The 19959-nt window shown below is 38.2% G+C and overlaps 1 protein-coding gene across 6 annotated transcripts in view; it reads right to left on the minus strand.

Annotated features, from left to right (window-relative positions):
• Positions 1 to 19959, minus strand: part of HMCN1 (hemicentin 1) — a 537476-nt gene that overhangs the window by 387815 nt on the left and 129702 nt on the right. For all 6 annotated transcript variants that reach the window (XR_015143096.1, XR_015143097.1, XR_015143098.1 and 3 more), the window contains exons 3-4: positions 4832 to 4990; positions 3115 to 3237 (exon numbers count right to left, since the gene is read on the minus strand). Coding sequence is in view for 3 of the 6 variants with exons in the window: in XM_086343341.1 (XP_086199467.1) it covers positions 3115 to 3237; positions 4832 to 4990 (282 nt within the window). In the remaining 3 variants the exon portion in view is untranslated. The remainder of the gene's footprint in view (positions 1 to 3114; positions 3238 to 4831; positions 4991 to 19959) is intronic.

Consider the following 19959-nt stretch of genomic DNA (forward strand, 5'->3'; position numbering starts at 1 on the left):
TTTATGACCCCATGTATTGTAGCTCGCCAGCCTCCTCTGTCCATGGGATTTCCCAAGAAGATACTGGAGTGGGTTGCCATTTCCTTCCAAAGGATCTTCCGGACCCAGGGGTCGAACCTGTGTCTCCTATACTGGCAGGTGGATATTCTACCACTAAGCCACAAGGGAAACCCAACAATAAAGTTCTAAGGTTCTCCCTAGAAGTTTCAGTTCAGTCGCTCAGTCCTATCCAACTCTTTGCGATCCCATGGACTGCAGACCGCCAGGCCTCCCTGTCCATCACCAACTCTTGGAGTTTACTCAAACTAATGTCCATTGAGTTGGTGATGCCATTCAACCATCTCATCCTCTGTCATCCCCTTCTCTTGCCTTCAAACTTTCCTAGCATCAGGGTCTTTTCAAATGAGTCAGTTCTTTGCATCAGATGGCCAAAGTATTGGAGTTTCAGCTTTAACATCAGTCCTTCCAATGAATATTTAGGACTGATTTCCTTGAGGATGGACTGATTGGATCTCCTTGCAGTCCAAGGGACTCACAAGAGTCTTCTCCAACACCACATTTCAAAAGCATCAATTCTTCAGCGCTCAGCTTTCTTTATACTCCAACTCTCACATCCATACACGACTACTGGAAAAATCATAGCGTTGACTAGACAGACCTTTGTTGACAAAGGTCTAGAAGTTCATCCAATTTGTTTTGAGAATCTCCAAGTTATGCGTGCAGGTTCAGTCAGCTGCTCTTTCAAATGAACTAGGTGCCTACTGACCGTGGCCATGACTCTTCTCACCTCTTCTCTTCTATAGTACCTTCTGCTGGGAACCACCCTGTCCTCTGGGCATGGTATACTTTGTTGCCATCAATGCCCCATCTGTCTGCACTGAATGCCACTACCACTCCCCCAAAAGCCTCATAACCCCCTAAGTGGGTGATATAAGAGAGAGTGATGCTCTTCTCCACTATGCCCTACTTCATGCTAATGATATTGACTGTACCCGAGTCGTACATAATCCTACGTTAAAAACAACTCCAAATGTTGCCATTCCCATCATTAGGGTCAAGCACAAAGTCAAAGGACAAGAAACCTAGTTCCAGAGAGAGACACCTTGCACTCTTCTCCAACTTCAGGCTCCCAAACTCTCATGCAGATGTTTATTCAAGTAACTGTTAAGGTCTCCCCCTGTAGTTGTCAGACCTGCCCAGGCATTTCTGAATTGCTACAGTGGACACTGAGGGACACTTCCCTCATAGCTTTCCTCAAAGCTCAGGGACACTTCCCTCGTAGCTCAGTCAGTAAAAAATCTGCCTGCAACCCAGAAGACCCGGGTTCAATTCCTGGGTCAGGAAGATCCCCTGGAGAAGGAAATGGCAACCCACTCCAGTATTCTTGCCTGGACAATCCCATGACAGAGGAGCCTAGCAGGCTACAGTGCACGGGGTCACAGAGTCAGACATGACTTAGTGAGTCAACCACCACAATGGACACAATTCGGACTCAAGTCATGGTTTCCTCCAAAGGCTGTTTCTTACAAGAAAATTTGTTTACACTAAAGCAATATTCCATGTTTGTGTATCATATATTAATAAAAAATATTTTAACTAAATTATTTACTCTAGAAATTTGCAATGTGCCCTTAGTTCCTGCATGATCTAATAGGAACTCTTTAGTTGTAAGAGAACATAGTGAACCATTTCTTTCAAGACAAGGAAGTTTGTCATGAAATGAACAGAACTTGTTTATTGACTATATTCCCTGTGCTGTCCATTAGATCCTTAAAACTTATTTATTTTATGCTTATTAGTTTGTACCTTTTAAGTCCCTTCACCTATTTTGCCCTCTCCCCATCCATTCCCCTCCGGTGATCACAAATTTGTTCTCTGTGGGTCCGTTTCTGTTTTGTTACATCTGTCCGTTTATATTATTTTTTTTAGATCCCACATATAAAGTGAAAATATATGGTATTTGTCTTTCTCTGTCTTATTTGACTAAGCATAATATGCTCCAGATACTTTATATATATCTGGAACATGTCTATATATGGATATAGAGCATATCTATACAGCATATAGAGCATATCTATAGCCAAATTTTTATAAATATATAAATGTATATATAATATATATATTATATATATGTAAAATCCTGTGTTACAAAGAAAAAAAAACCCATCTTTTTAGCTCATATCAGAAACTTCAGTGTTTACCACATATTAGATCACAAAAAAAGAGGAAAATAACACACACACATCCACATGTATGTATATATATGAGTATGTGTGTATATATCTGTGGATATATATTTATGTATGTGTGTTTATAGAAACACACACAATACAGTTAATCATGCTGTTATTCTTCAATAGTTGAAAACTGTTCATTAAGGAAAATTTTAATACTAATTGCAGTAATGACAAACAAAAAATAAAATTTGATAGATACCCTGACCACAACAAATCAAACATGAATTATGCAAATGTAATATCTTATCTTTTTTTGGCATGTTCCTAGAAACTTACCTGGGAGCCAAATAAGTAAACAAAATTTTATCATCACAGGTAGGGTCAAGGCGAAGTAACAGAAAGAGAGAATCACGACAATTAAACATACCTCAAACACATTTTTAGAAACCACAAAGATTTTCTTAATATATACGTTATAGACTATCATAAAAATTTTTAGGTAAGTATATAGTTATTGGGCAATAGTTTTTATTTTTTATTTTGCAGATCAAACTTCATTAGAATTTGGCTCAATAACTAACTTCTTATATTCTAGTTTAGTGAACAAATGTAAAATGAATCAAGGAAGAGTCAAATCAAGCCTCATTTTACCAGTTAGCCAAAAGCTTTACATCAGAAATACAAACAAATGAATTTTAAATAAATGTATACTCAAATCTAAATAATTTATCAGCATAGCATAACACTGTCTAGAAATTAATACAAGATAAACCTATGCTTCTGCACATCAGTTTAATGCCTTTATTAACATGTAGCCCAGGGGGAAAAGCCTTTTTGTTTGAATTGTTCTTGAAATCCAAACTGACACAATTAGGTTTGCCCAACTGATATTGATAAGGTAGTGAATAATAAAGTAGACCCACTTTATTAAACTGACCTCATTAACTTGTTTTTTGTCCAGATGGAACACTTGACCAGAACTTGTAGAGGCAATTTCTTCATAGACTCTGTATCCAATATGGCTTCTGTCATCACAATCTCCAGTAAGCACAAATACCACCTACAGTTTTTGAAAAAAAGAAGATAATTTAAAGGATTTGGGGAAATCACCATATGGTTATTGAGCACTTACTGTATATTAACATACTGCCAGGCAAGTGGGAGATATGTGTGTGTGTGTGTGTGTGTGTGTATATATATGTGTGTGTGTGCGTGTGTGTGTGTGTGTGTGTATCTTCCTGATTCACGCAATTTACAGGTGATCTTGAAGTTAACTTTACAAAAGAGGTAAAGTTTACTTTGTTATCTATGAATCAAAACTTGGAAATCTGACTTGTTTTGGCCATAGTTCAGTTCAGTTCAATCGCTCAGTCGTGTCTGATTCTTTGCAACCCCATGAATCGCAGCATGCCAGGCCTCCCTGTCGATCACCAACTCCTGGAGTTCACCAAAACTCATGTGCATCGAGTCGGTGATGCCATCCAGCCATTTCATCCTCTGTCGTCCCCTTCTCCTCCTGCCCCCAATCCCTCCCAGCATCAGGGTCTTTTCCAATGAGTCAACTCTTCACATAAGGTGGGCAATGTATTGGAGTTTCAGCCTCAGCATCAGTACTTCCCAATGAACACCCAGGACTGGTCTCCTTTAGGATGGACTGGTTGGATCTCCTGGCAGTTTTGGCCATGAGAACAAGGCAAAATGCACATTCTACTGGTTCCAAACTGACACTCAAGCTGCTGCTGTTGCTAAGTCACTTCAGTTGTGTCCGACTCTGTGCGACCCCATAGATGGAAGCCCATCAGGCTCCCCCGTCCCTGGGATTCTCCGGGCAAGAATACTGGAGTGGGTTGCCATTTACTCCTCCAATTCATGAAAATGAAAAGTGAAAGTGAAGTCACTCAGTTGTGTCCAACTCGTAGCGACCCCATGGACTGCAGCCCACCAGGCTCCTCCATCCATGGGATTTTCTAGGCAAGAGTACCGGAGTGGGGTGCCATTGCCTTGTGTATTTCCACTTGATCTCTTAGTGTTTCTGCCTTGGTCATGACAAGATTATACCTAAACTAGATTACCGGTCTCAGAAAGAGGTGGAGAAACTTGCAAGGAAGAGCCAAGTCACCCAGAGCTCAGCTGAGATAAGCCAAAACCAAACTCTGCCTAGATACACAAGTGAGCAAGCAGAGCCTAGGGCAACTGAGCCCGACAAACACGTGAGAAATACATGACTATTGTTTAAGTCACTGAGAGTTAGAACAGCTTGTTACTCAGCAATAGCTAACTGATACAATGAGTAATTGACTCAGACAAGATTTCACATACGAGGTGACATTGGAAATACAGGCTTTTCTGTTAGGGCTGTGCTTCTGTCAGTTATATGGATAAGATGATAACAAATATCTTAATTAAACCCTAATCATTTCTTTTCCATATTGTGAAACAATGCATTTACATGCTATGTACAAATATCACATATCTATTTACATTAAATCACACATACATACATATTGGAGCCCTTATATATGGATCCATAATTGTAGCTGTTGACATTTGCCACACATGGGATAGTGAGAGGTGAGGCAATCTCTTACATGCTGTATTTCTTACAGCTGCATTCAGATGGAAAACTGGGGGCTGGGGGGTTGACTCCTACTCACCTGTGACTGTTTCTGCTGGATAAGCTGCAGCACCTCATGAGTGAGTCGATAATCCTTGGATCGCGCATCAGTGAAAACATAGATGAAAGACCCAGGAAGGGAAATTTCCAAGGCAATTTTTATAGCTCCAATACTCATTTCTGGACAGTCACCACCACCCTGTTGAGAAACAGTGAGAAAAATCCTATTATTTCACTAGCAGAAAAGAGACAGTTACGACAAATTGCCTTAGAAGCTCAAGAACCAAGAAAGTTCTCTTCATTTCTATTTTCTGTCCGTTTGCCACTGGATTAACCACTTTGGTTACAAGGAAATGGAAAAGATATAAAGTGACATGGAGACAAAACAAAAAAACAACAACAACAACTGTAATTACGGATAAATAAAAAATTCACCCCAGATACACAAAATAGAAATTGTTATATACTTTGTAATTAAATATTGATCAACTCCCATTCTCATACATGACTATTTTATACATCTCCTCTTCTCTTACTCTGACTCTTATTTGATGACCTTCCCTCTACTGTACTGGGAAGATAGATGCAATCAATAGAGAACTTTCATAAACTTTTAACCTACAGTAATAGTAGCCACATGCCCTGCCTTCATGGTGAAGGAATCATTTCACTCACAGCTAAGGCTAACTTCTCACCTGTGCCTAATCAAGGACATAGTTCCTGTGACCATCCCTTCTCTCCATTCCATTGTCAAAATTTTTCTTTTTACTGGATCATTTTCACCAGCAAACAAATAGACTGGTTTATCTCCTACACCCCAAGTTTCTGCTCTGATGTGACCAATCAGAGAAAACCTCCATGACCACCTTATGTAAAGTACAGCCCCTTTGTAACTCTCTTCACTCTGCTTCATTTTTACTACTAACATATAATTTCTGTGTTTTATTTGCTATTGTATTAGGCTCAAAATAGGCTTCTCAGATGGTGCTGGCAGTAAAGAATCCACCTGTCAATACTGGAGATGCAGAAGATGCAGGTTCAAACTCAGGGTGGGTAAGATCCCATGAGGAGGGCATGGCAACCTATTCCAGTATTCTTGCCTGGAAAATTCCATAGACAGAGACTGATGGGCTATTGTCCATGGGGTTGCAAATAGTCAGACTCAACTGAGCACACACTACTACTAGGCTCAATATATCATCCTAAACAAAAACAGCCCTCGCTCTAAGAGGAATTCCTGCCACATATATTTCCTTCAAGCACAGATGAATTTAAAGATAGAACTCAGCATGCTGTGTGTACAGTGTTAGACATTATAATTTAAACTTAGGACTATATCCTACTTATATTATCATGTCGTCAATGTTTTTTTCAAAATCACAGCTTTTAATGATTGTGAAATATTCTGTCTACATCCCATAATTTAGTCAGGCATTTCTCTACTGTTGAATATTAATGTTCTTTCAAATCTTCCTCTATTTTAAAGATATAAATACAAATCTATCATAGTATATCTATAATATATATTATATATTATAGTAATTTTTTTTCCTCATGTGTCCTTAGCAGATATCAATAACTATAGAGCCAAGGAATGAACTTTTAACCAGTATGTTTTGAGCAATGAGTAAGTGCTTAAACACCCTGCTAGGATTCAGGCACACAGATGAAGAAGCCAAAGCATCTTGTACTTAAGTAGCTCATGCCTACAAAAGGCAGTCAAATAAACAGCAGGGCAGCTTGGGAACATTTTGGGGTGGGAGGGCTTGTGATTCCACAGTCCACCAGAACCCAGTAAGAGTGAGCTCTTTCTCAAAATGAAAAGAATTACTTGATAAGGTTTTATTCTAAACTCTGGAAATTCTACTTGATTCTCCTACTGTGGCTTTCCCTAGAGTCCAAACAGTCTTTAATTTTGATACAGATACACTGAGCACCAGAGGTCTCAACAGGGTCATACAAAACCAAACATTAGAACTGTTTACCCTTTAGTCTGGACCACCTGAGCAATCTTTTCTCGCACTGGATCCTACTCAATGCTTTTGGCTTTTAAACATCATCAATGGAATGAGTTGGAACCAAGCACCAACTGTTACAAATTACTTCTGAAACTGAGACACACTTTACAATGTCACACATCAAAAATCACGTCATTAAATAGTAGGGGGCTGGACGCTGTAGTGACTTTCGAGAAGATAACAGCTATCGACTCCCAGAAATTTTATTGAGTCAGCAGGTCCTTCTATTTTTGTGGTAAATGTTTCCTATCCTCTGTTACTGATAATGCATTTTCACAGCATCTAGTTTAACAAGTGATACTGTTCTCAAAAACTTGTATACATGTATCTTCAGACTGTACCTACCTCCCAAATTTCAATTTTCTATTTACAATTGCTTTTTAGATATCTACTTCTAGATGTTTTACAGGTATCTACAATTCAGGGCATCTACTATAGAACTCTTTATATTTTCTTCAACCGTTATCATCCCTATTTTGGGTACTGCCTGCCTAGAGGTTTAGTTCAAATCCTGAGTCACCTCTGACCCCTCCCCCGCCTTCCTTCACCTAATCAGTGCCCAAACCATTTTCCTTCTACATCCATTATGAATTTGTCCCCTCCCTTCCCCTTTACTTCCTACAATTCACTCTTCTTATCATTAATTGTATTACAAGTATAGCCTCCTATCTAATCTTCTGCTCTTCCGACCACCAAATTTTATATTTCCTGAAGTAAAGAGCTGCCTAGATCACATTCCTACTAAAATCTTTTATTAACTACTGTGTTGGATCAAATTCTCTCTCTAGCTTTCTATCTCCTGATGCTCCCTCTTCAAAAACTGCTTCCTTGGTAACTAGACTTAACCATGATAATCATCGTGAAATGTAGAGAAATATTAAATCACTATATTTTGTAACAGGAATTGTGTTGTAGATCAATTACATTTCAGAAACAAATGAACTCATAGAAAAAGAAGTCAGATTGTGGTTACTAGAGGCAGGGGGAGGGGGAACATAATGAAGGTAGTCAAAAGGTACCACCTTGCAGTTATAACTAAAATAAGTACTAGGAATGTAAGGTACAACATGGTAAATATAATCAACAGTGCTGTATGTTACATACGAAGGTTGTCGAGAGTAAACTTAGTTCTCATCACAGGGGAAAACATTTTTTTTATTTCTCTGGTTTTATATCTCTTTCTGACCTTTGCACAAAGAAATATAAAACTAGAGATATCTCTCTGGTTTTGTATCTCTTTGCGACTCTTTGCAACCCCATGGGGGGCAGCCTGCCAGGCTCTTCTGTCCATGGAATTCTCCCGGCAAGAATACTGGAGTGAATTGCCATTCCCTTCTCCAGGGATTGAACCCAGGTCTCCTACATTGCAGGCAGATTCTTTACCACTGAGTCACCAGGGAAGCCCCTATACAGTGCTGTATGTCATAATAGTTATACCTCAATAAAAGTGGAGGAAAAAAATAGCTTCTTTTAATCTATTTTCTATTCTTTAATTATGCCCCTTGCTTCACACCTTAATTCCTTTAGTATTTTCAATTAAATTCTCTTTCTACTGTTCCATCTCAACCATCAAACATTCCTCACCAATGTGTGCATGTCTAAAATCTTCCATTTTCCAAAAGCTCTTTGATGGCAGTAATGGTATGCTAAATCCTGAGTCCTCAGATCATAGCATTTGCTGACATACAGTAATTGCTGAGTAAATATTTGTCAGATTGAACTATTCTCCAAGTTCGAGATAATATGCCTTCCTCTCTTGAAAATGTTCTCTTTTCTCCCATTCAGATGTACTTTCTCACTCACTTTTCAGATGGACTCTAATTTGTTTTCTTTTTTATGTAACACATTTTCCACGGCAGAACAATTATTGGTGGTGGTGGGGGGGGTGGGGGCGGGGGGTTATTGCATATAGCAAATGCCCTTGAATGAGCATTTGTGTACTAGGAAAGTGGGAAATAGCTACTGGGCACATTGGTAACTTTAGTATGTTGGCTAGGAATAATTTATACTTGTAGCCAACTTTGTATATCGGTAATGAATATCCTGGACTGCTCAAAAATTTATTAGATTCCTATTGTATTTTCAAGCTTCCCTGATAGCTCAGTTGGTAAAGAATCTGCCTGCAATGTAGGAGACCCCGGTTCAATTCCTGGGTCAGGAAGATCCACTGGAAAAGGGACAGGCTACCCACTTCAGTATTCTTGGGTGTCTCCTGTGGCTCCGCTGGTAAAGAATCCATCTGCAGTGCAGGAGACCTGGGTTCGATCCCTGGGTTGGGAAGATCCTCTGAAGAAGGGAACGACTACCCACCCCAGTATACCCACTCCGGTATTCTGGCCTGGAGAATTCCATGGACTGTGTAGTCCATGGGGTCGCAAAAAGTCAGACATGACTGAACAACTTTCATTGTATTTTCACAAGCTTAAGCAAAAAAAAAAAAAGGAACAAAATTTCTCAGTTGTACTTGATACTGTGCACCTGAGTGTAAATCACTATATAAATTATCCATTTCACAGCATTTGTTAAGTGGCCAAGTACACAATAATGCTGTGTGGTAAATAACTCTAGTAGAGATGAACTTTTTTTTTTTTTGCTGTCATCTAGTATCAAGGGCGGAGAAGGCAATGGCACCCCACTCCAGTACTCTTGCCTGGAAAATCCCATGGACGGAGGAGCCTGGTAGGCTGCAGTCCATGAGGTTACTAAGAGTCGGACACGACTGAAGCGACTTAGCAGCAGCAGCAGCAGTATCAAGGGCCTAGGAGAAGTCATCTGTCGGCGGGCCAAAAATCAAAATAGCTAAGTCGTCTCCAGAGACACATACTAGGAATGGCAAGAATGATGAAAATGCTGTCCAGTTACTGAGTGAAGAACAATCTCTGAGCCACCTGACTTGCATTCAAATTTATCCTAAGAGGACCTCAGGATGTTCATCCCTCAGCATCATCCAGGAGTAGACTCTAGAGACTACTAGAATCCTTGGAAGTTTGCCTATCTCACTGTACAAGCAGGTTCCTGAAAAGAAAAATAAGTTTCTTTTTTCCAAAAGAAGTTAAAATGTTACAGCTTTAGAAAAGCCTCTAATACTTGAGTCTAATTTTCTAATCATTTTAAATCATAAATAACCACTAAAATCAGCAATAAAAGGAAGACTTTGGTTCTGTGCTATCTATTATCATAACTTCCCTGGTGACTCAGACGGTAAAATGTCTGCCTACATTGCAGGAGACCCGGGTTCAATCCCTGGGTCGGGAAGATCTCCTGGAGATGGAAATGGCAACCCACTCCAGTATTCTTGCCTGGAAAATCCCATGGACGGAGGAACGTGGCAGGCTACAATCCATGGGGTCACAACCAACAGTTGGATACGACTGAGCAACTTTACTTACACTTTCTTTTCATTATCATCACCACTAACCAGCTGTATGTGACTGAGCACTGAAAATATGGTTAGTGAAACTAAGGAACTGAATGTTTCAATTAATTTAAATTTAAAAACTGAAGAAACACTAATTCTTTATCCTGATGACATGGTAAAATGATAACATTTTAAATATAATGGATTATATAGATGATTAAAATTATTTTCAAGTGTTTTATTTTTTAATTACCTATGTGGCTCACATTCTATTTTTGTTGGACAGCACTGCTTCAGAGTAATATGTCTGGTTTAGTTATGTAGGCTGCATTCTAGACTATTATTTCTAAGGTTGTTGCTTTGATCTGAAAGTCTTCAATGAACTTTGCCTTTATGAAAAAGTTACCAGAAACAAAATTCAAGCTGCTTTAATTTCCTAAGGGTTAGGAATCAAGCTAAAATCTACTCCAGAAATCTGTAAATCATTTGCTTCATTTAAAATATATGTGTTATATATACACAAAGTTTATAAATAAAATTTGTACATATTTATATAAATGTATAAAACATCTCAGAAACTTAACTCACAGGATTGCTAATAATATTTCCCAAATAATTAACTGATCTTCTGATCATTAAATTTAGCTAAAAGGCAGATTTGTCAGAACAGGACTAAAGAGAACCATTGTCAAAATGTCCAAGGTCCATGCTTATAAATAAGCCGCACAAGTCATATACTTTGGTTAATTTGTGTCAAACTCATGTACAAATTATAAAATTAGGACAATAGGATTGTGACTGAACTATAAAAACAAACTGTTTTCAGTTTCTAGTTCCAAACTTAAAAGGTAGTCCTTTAAAAGTCTTAACGTTTTCTGTTTTTACCTGCATAACAAGTAAAAATCTAAAATAATATTCTATAAAACATTTACAGTGGAGAAATTTAGAACTGATGAACCTAAACCTATGAAAAGTCTCATTAATTTAACTGACACTTCTGTTGGTAATAAGACACTCTACTTGTATTAACTCAGTGGATATCAACTCTGCACCAAGCACTGAGATAGCAGTGTCTCACACACTGTATTATTTATTCTCTACATCAATTTATGAAGTAGAGATCATTTCTAGCACATTTATTGACAGAGCACTAAATCTTAAAAACCCCTCTCCCAGAATCACACAATCAGTAACTAAAAGAACAGGGATTTGAACTCAATTTTGCCTGGCCTGAGAGTCTACACAGACTCCACTGAGGCATTTAGTTTCCTTCATCAACTTCCGTGACTGCAAGTGTCTTATCAGAACCACTGAAAAAGCAGCAGAAGAAAGATTCGTGTTCTCCTGATGCTCACAGAATATTGTGCTTTCTTCTATTACAACATTCGCTGACTTGTATTTATAATCTATCTGCTTCCTCCCACTAGATCACTGCTTCAAGGGGAGCTCAGTATTCCACTGTTGCTTGATGAATGAGTGGATAAACAAATGAGTAGTGGCTAAATGGGTGAATGAGACTGTACAAAGCAATCTTGACAGAAACCACACATACTTACTTGCTGTATTCAGTCTGAGCTTACCCAGGCCTGCTACTGCTACTGCTAAGTCACTTCAGTCGTGTCCGACTCTGTGCGACCCCATAGACGGCAGCCCACCAGGCTCTGCCATCCCTGGGAATTCAAGTAATAAAATTCCAGAGCTAATTCTCCTAAGAATGCAAGTGCCAAAAGCTGCTCTTTAACTAAGCAATACATATATGAATATGCATTGTAGTATGTAGAACTAACTCCCCTAAATCGATTGCCTTCCCCCCATTTTCTCTCTCCCCCTCCCTCCCTGCCACCCTCTACCCGCTTCCCAACATCATAAGGTCAAATTTTATATTTATATATAAAAACAAACACAGCAATGTATATGTATCACATATAAACCTGTAAACATACATGAAAATGAAAGCTGTGATGATATAAAGTTGCATAATGTGTTGAATTGTGTAATTCCCTAAATATATGTAAGAAGGGCCTGACTCTGTTAAGGTTGTGTTTTTATTTAAACTCTGACACATAACTGATTTGTATTAGTAGGTTCATTCATCATTTTGTCTTTATAATTCTACTGATGGCTACAATTGATCACGTTGCCAAAGACACAAAGAGAGAAAAAAACATCAGAAGCATGCGACCTTCCACGGGAAACTGCTCTTGAGATCAAAGGGGAAAAGAAAACTGTAACTTCAGAAATACAGTGATAATTATGTTCAGAAAATAAATTATTGTCAAAAAAGATTAAATAAAAATGAACAGAAATCCTATCAGTCAAGGGAGTAATAAAACAGATTACCATGTAGTCTTTTCTAAATACAAAACAGTGGGGAAGTAGTACTGGAATAAACTGAACCTTTAAACCCTGACAGGCATTAAAGAAAAATCAAGTCTCTGCCCAAAACCTAATGGGAAAATTACTCATCAAACAAAGGATCAGAGAAGGAAGAAGATTAATCTCAAAGCGGGCCTTTGCCTATGCCTTATTATTTCTCTTCCAGACCATTTCAATTCTATTCTCATCATCTATTTTCAATGGATTAGTGCTTGTACCAATTGTTTTCCAGTTACGCCTAACTCTAAGCAACCAAAAAAATGAAACATTTTTGGCAGGTTCATTTCTGAGTCCAAAAGACTGCCCGTTGGCATTACAACATTGACCCTTATTCTAACATGGCTACCATTTACTAAGCCTAGTTTCAGAGTGCAATTGTATTCCTTTCACATGGAACACCCGCGGTTTTGAATGTCTTATTTGCACAATTTTCCCTTTATGTATAAAATTTTGGAATGAAACTCCGTTATAAACTGTACAAAAGTTTACAACCCTCAGTTCACTTTCTAAAAATACAGTCGTGTGATTCTATAACCAAGAAAACAGTATGTACATGTGGAAACCATTAAATTACATTGAATTGAATTTAAAGTTGCTTCCAAGCAAGTATGAAATAAATCAGAATGACTGTAGAATCCTAATGCATCAGTGACATTTGGTCTTCATCACTTGTAGAAAATATGGCAGGGATGTACTAAGAGACAGAATATTTCAGAGTCCAGACTTCAAATCCCCATAATCAAAAAAAGAAGATGCCACATTCCAGGCAGTCCACCATGCTGCCTTTACTAGGCTGAAGAAGATGGAATCCAAACCAAGGCATCAAAGAACTGCTGACCTCAGTTCCAGGAACGCTGAAGCTTAACAACAACAACCGTTTCCAGGCTTTCAGGTTATCACTTATCAGTAGTAAGGGTCTAACTCTTCTGAAACTGACCTTTCCATTTATTGGAATTTATTTCATGTTGAGCCTTAAGAGGATATTCAGTTCACTTGCATTGAAACAATATTAATGCATATATATGGAATCTAAAAAAATGGTATTAATGAACCTATTTGCGGGGCAGGAATAGAGACACAGACGTAGAGAACAGGCTTGTGGACAAGAGGGGGAAGGAGAGGGTGGGATGAATCGAGAGAGTAGCACTGAAATAGCTACACCAGTATGTGTAAAACAGATAACTAGTATGAAGTTCCCTATAACACAGGGAGCGCAGCCTGGGGCTCTGTGATGACCCAGAGGGGTGGGATAGGGGAGTGGGGTGGGTGAGGCTCAAAAAGGAGGAAATATATGCGTACTAATGGCTGATTCGTGTTGTGGTATGGCAGAAATCAATACATTGTAAAGCACTTATCACCTCCAATTAAAAATAAATTTAAAAAAATGTTAAAAGAATGTATATGCCAGGCACTTGATTAATAAGTCAGAAAATACTGTGCCTTCATACTTTAAAATATTTCAAAAGCTGCATAATGTACATGAATTATAATAGACCACGGTCCTTCCACGTCTTCCCAGGCGGCACTAGTGGTAAAGAACCTGCCTGCCAATGCAGGAGACATAAGAGGCCTGAGTTCAATCCTTGGATTGGGAAGATCCCCTGGAGGAGAACACGGCAACCGACTCCAGAATCCCATGGACAGGGGAGCCTGGTGGGCTATAATCCATGGGGTTGCAGAGAGTCAGACATGACTGAAGTGACTCAGCGTGACACACATGGTTGTTTCGAGAGGAAAACAGCATGTAAATAACCAAGCACAACAAAAATACCACCATAGAGCTTCTCATGATCAGAAGACATATAGATGTGTTCAGGGTTAACTCTAGGCGAAAATGGAAAACTACAAAAATGATACCTTGGAATTCTCAGAATACACTTCAGTAATTCTCCTCTTCCCTGATACTTAGAGAAGTCTATCCTTTTTCAAGCATTCTGTACCTTTCTATTGGGACCTTTTTCTTTTCCCATCAGATTAAGACACTGCCCTGGTTCCTGGTTGGAACAGGACATCCCAGGCAGCTTCAGTGGTAAGGCATCCACCTGTCATTGCAGGAGATACCGGTTCCATTCCTGGGTCAAGAAGATCCACTGGAGAAGGGAAAGGCTACCCTTTCCAGTATTTTTGCCTGGAAAATCCCAAGAACTGAGGAGCCTGGCAGACTACAGTCCATGATGTGACAGAGTCAGACAAAACTGAGTGACTAAGCATCCACACACTGGTCTCCTATCAGATGGCTCTCCTGTTTGCTCAGTGAGAAGGAGCCAAGGGAGGACAAGGGCACCAGCAAAGAGGTCACTGTAGCTAATCATCTTTGCTTATCTGAGGACTAAGCTTTCACCTTGCTCACACTTCCTCAGGAAGGCTTTCTTTCTCCCTGTCTTCTCTCTGCTATGACCCTTCTCTACCTTTGGACTGCCCTGGTGGCTCAGACGGTGAGAGCTTCTGCCTACAATGTGGGAGACCCAAGTTCGATCCCTGGGTTGGGAAGATCCCCTGGAGAAGGAAATGGCAACCCACTCCAGTACTCTTGCCTTGAAAATCCCATGGATGGAGGAGCCATGGACGGATGCTACAGTCCATGGGGACACAAAGAGTCGGACACGACTGAGCCACTTCAGTTTCACTTTTCTCTACCGTTCCTCTGAATTCCTCAGGCTCTCCTTGCCCACTAAAATCTTTCTCTTCCTTTCTGTTCCAACATTCACATGTGGATTTTATGTTTCCAGCATAACTGACATTACCTTTGTTTCTGAGTAACTGAGGAAGTTGTACTGTTGTGATTCTTTTTACTTAAGGTGATAAAAATATATTTCTACTGTGTATATTAGGTCTGGACAAAAAATTATCAATAGAATATACTTTTATTAATAAAATCATTATAATGTATGAACATTGCATTTATATGGAAGTTGAGATAGACAAGTCATTATTCTTAGAACTAGTAAGTAGTCACTAAGCAAGACTGGTTAACTAAGAGCTACATCATCTCAAAGGACGAGACTAATACATATAGACAGTAGCTACCTGGGGAGTTTTTTTTCTTTAAATCAACATGAATATAGAAGAATGGAGACTTAGTTTAAAATTTATATATGGAAACCTGAGGGACTTAGCTGGTGACTGGACCAGTAATCAACAGTGGGATATGCCTGCCCAAGAAAGTCCATATCAGCCTCGAACACCAACAGAGGGTCCCAGACACTGCACACAGAAGGCCCAGGTATTGTCTGGTGAGACAGGCCAGTGCTATCAAATCTCTACCTGATGTTAGAGATGCCTGGGGTACTGATATGTGTCTGGAAGGGCTCCCAACAACTGACGGGTTAACTGAGCAAATAATACTCAAAGTCAATACCGAAACCAAGATTCCACAATTCTTGAGACTTTTTCAAGACCTAAGAAGAAAAAAGATGGCTTCTTGAGAACTGCTTCTGATCAAGTTGGATTGAGAAGATTAACTCCTTAATTTGATTAAAGAAATTAATTTTTACTTTAAAAATCTTTAATTTTCCATTTTGTTGAAAGTGAGGTTTATAGTTTTTTCTCTAGGAGTCTAGGCTTTAGATTAAACAAAATTCTCCCAAGAAAAAACATTTTTTCCTCCATCCTTACCATCACCTCAAAAGAGACAAAATCAGGTACAGTACTTATTGTGGGGAATAGAACAATCCTTTGGTTGGCTTAATAGCATGAATGGAATAAATCCAGGCATCACAGGTCAGTAGACTCTTCTTAAAAATGTTATTTTTTCACATGTATTTATTTTACTCCACAATGACTCATGCATTTACACTTAAGAATGTATCCTTACATGCACACTCCCAAAAGAACATCAAGAAATGCCCCATTGCAATCCACCCCCAACCCATGCTAAGCATCTGCATATTCTGCTTTGAAAATGCAATCCAACAGTCAGAACACCCTTCTATACTCTCTTGTCCTTTGAAGTTCATGCAAAAGATCATTAAGAAATCAGCTAGCTATTTGCTTCTGGACAGGGTACTAGGATGGAAGTCTAGAAAGAGCCAATTATTCTCACTCAGTGCCCATCTTTAGCCCACATCCTACTTCCTAGAGATATAGGATTGTTTGTCCCTCAGAAAATTTAGTCCTCTAACAGAAAACTCCAGCAACAAACTAAAGTTTTAATAGATGCTTCAATCAGCCCCAAAGAAGCCTAACTCTAACAATAAAAATGATCAAAACCAGCTATGAACACAACCGCAGTATAAACATTACCTTTCAATCTCTTAAAATGCACTCTGCTCTTGTGTCTCTCCAAGATGACTGTGAGGTTCCACTTAAATAAGCTTACCACATTAAGTAGCAAGAAAACATGCTGAGCAAAGGAAGTGATTTTCAATTTACAGTTAACTGTGTCATTTGCTGCTCAGTAACTTTAGGTGAGCCAATTACTCAAAGTGACTGATGTAGAAGAGGAATTTTATTTTCTTTAGGTAAAACTGTTTCATTGAGAATGAGGCAGTACTGCACCTACATCTGTCTTTAATTCTCTACTTTCCTACTTTGAAGTAAAATACAAAGAGAAATGATATAAATAAATGTTAATTTGATTAGCTTACTAAGGTTACTTACACCAATATTTAAAAGGAAAGTAGCAAAGTGAGAAAGGACACTGACTCGGACATTAAACACTTCCACTTTTGAAACTGCTCTTGCTACTTGCCAGTCTGACGACCTGAGGAAAACATGTTATCTAATACCTCAAAGTCTAAGTCTCTGAATTTGTAAAAAGGAAGATTAATAGTTGTGTGGGTTTGAATTGAGAAGGTGACTTTAATAAAACACATGTAAAATCTTTCACAAGGCACATGTTCCATAACTGTTGTCCCTTCATGGTGGAATCACTTGGATAATAACTGTTGTCCCTTCATGGTGGAATTACTTAGATAACTGTGTGGTTATTTTATTTATTTTATTTATTTATTTATTTTTATTTATTTATTTTATTATTTATTTATTTATCTAATTACTTAGATAACTGTGTGGACAAGAATGGTGTGGATCTCCTAATGAAGTATATTTATATTTATGGTAGAATTACTTGGATAACTGCTGTCCATTTACAGTAGAATTACTTGATGACTATCTTTTCTAAAAGATTACTGGAGTACCAGAGACAGTAGTAGTAAGAGTAGCAACAATAGCTAACATTTATCAAGCCCTTACTTTCAATCAGATGCTGTTCTACTATTCTTGTAGCTTTTACACATATCGTGAGTTGCATGCATTTGCCTCCTGTCACTTTCTTCCCTAAATGAAACACATCATTCCTCCTGTAAAAGTGTGTATATATACACTGATAAATATGCATTTATAAGAAATGCATATTAAGAAAACTTAAGTGGAAATTGAAACTGCTTTCTTCAGTGGAATCACACCCAACACCAAACATAAAAATCACACCTTTTATAACTCTACATTATATCCATGTGTGTGTGTATGCACTCAGTTATGTCTGATTCTTTGTGATACCCAGTGGACTGTAGTCTGCCAGGCTCCCTTGTCCATGGGATTTTACAGGCAAGCATACTGGAGTTGTTTGCCATTCCCTTCTCCAGGGGATCTTTCTGACCAGGGATTGAACCTGTGTCCCCTGACGCTCCTGCATTACAGGAGGAATCTTTACCCAGTGAGCCATCAGGAAGCCCACGTTATATCTATGCTAACATATGATCCTTTCCCTCTTCTGGTTCTAGTCAATTTCTTTTCACTTTCTTAAATTTTTGGTTATATATCAGTTTTGCTTTTTAAATTCATATAGAAGACTTCTATAAATTTAGAAATGAAAAGGACACTTCTACATAGTAGCATGATTTGGAATACCTGAGATTAAATAAAATGTATACTGAATTGGCATCATAAACCAGCATTATCTCATCCTCAGTTTTAACAGTTTTTGCCTATCTGGCCATGGTTTTTCATAGTCTCTGTTGGCAGTTAATTTTAACATCAACTGTTCCTATATTATAGTAAAATATTTTTTCCCTTAACTTTAGTTTGTCTATTTACTCTTCTGTTCCAGTTAAAGAATGACAATAATTGTATCGAGCCCTAATTCATAACTCTATCTTGTTTCTGTGTGACAAGCTAGTTCACATATTTTTACTTATTCTTGCTTATATTAAGGTCAACTTTACTTTGTTTTTTTTGGAAAGAAACTGAGAGGTAGGAACATTTAATACAATTCATACAGTACATTTATAATGGGTATTTAGCACAGATTAGTTGTGCAAGTAGATTCAATCTGCTTTTCTCTTAAGGAGAAAAATATAAAAACACCAGGGGCCTCCATGGTGCTGTGCTCAGTCACTCAGTCATGTCCAACTCTTTGTGGGCCCATGGAATTTTCCAGGTGGACCCCACCAGGCTCCTCTGTGCATGGGATTTTCCAGGCAAGAACACTAGAGTGGAATGCTACTTTCTACTCAAGGGAATCTTCCCAACCCACGGTGCACACTCATCTCTTGCATCTCCTGCACTGACAGAGGATTCTTAACCACTAGCACCACCTGGGAAGTCCAAGAGTCTTCATATTTAACACTAAAAATGTTGACATAGTAAAGGTAAACCTTAGTGGGCTTCCCAAGTTATTAAAAAAAAAAAAAAGAACTGAAATTTGTTTGACATCAAAAAAATTTGATGGTCAATTTTATTAAAAGACTTCTCGAAGAAAAATTAATTTTATGTGAAGCATTTCAATTCTGGGGATCAATAGTAGAAATATCTTACTTTTTTACATTTCAAATGTTTGACTAATATGCTTTTTTCTCTATAAAATATTTGAATAAAAGAGTACCATTGAAAGCATATCATTATCCAATGTGATACACCACATTAACAAATTGAAAGATAAAAACTATATGATTATCTCAATAGATGCAGAGAAAACCTTTGACAAAATTCAACATCCATTTATGATAAAAACCCTGAGGAAAGCCGGCATAGAAGGAGCACAGCTCAACATAATAAAAGCCATATATGATAAACCCACAGCAAACATTATCCTCAATGGTGAAAAATTGAAAGCATTTCCCCTAAAGTCAGAAACAAGACAAGGGTGCCCATTCTCACCACTACTATTCAACATAGTTTTGGAAGTTTTAGCCACAGCAATCAGAAAAGAAAAAGAAATAAAAGAAATCCAGATTGGAAAAGAAGTAAAACTCTCACTGTTTGCAGATGGTATGATCCTCTACATAGAAAACCCTAAAGACTCTACCAGAAAATTACTAGAGCTAATCAGTGAATATAGTAAAGTTGCAGGATATAAAATTAACACACAGAAATCCCTTGCATTCCTATACACTAACAATGAGAAAACAGAAAGAGAAATTAAGGAAACAGTTCCATTCACCACTGCAATGAAAAGAATAAAATACTTAGGAATAA

The sequence above is a fragment of the Bos grunniens genome, chromosome 16 (genome assembly GCF_055505025.1).
Source record: "Bos grunniens cultivar Pamir isolate PY7600 chromosome 16, Bosgru_T2T1.0, whole genome shotgun sequence".
Lineage (NCBI taxonomy): Eukaryota > Metazoa > Chordata > Mammalia > Artiodactyla > Bovidae > Bos > Bos grunniens.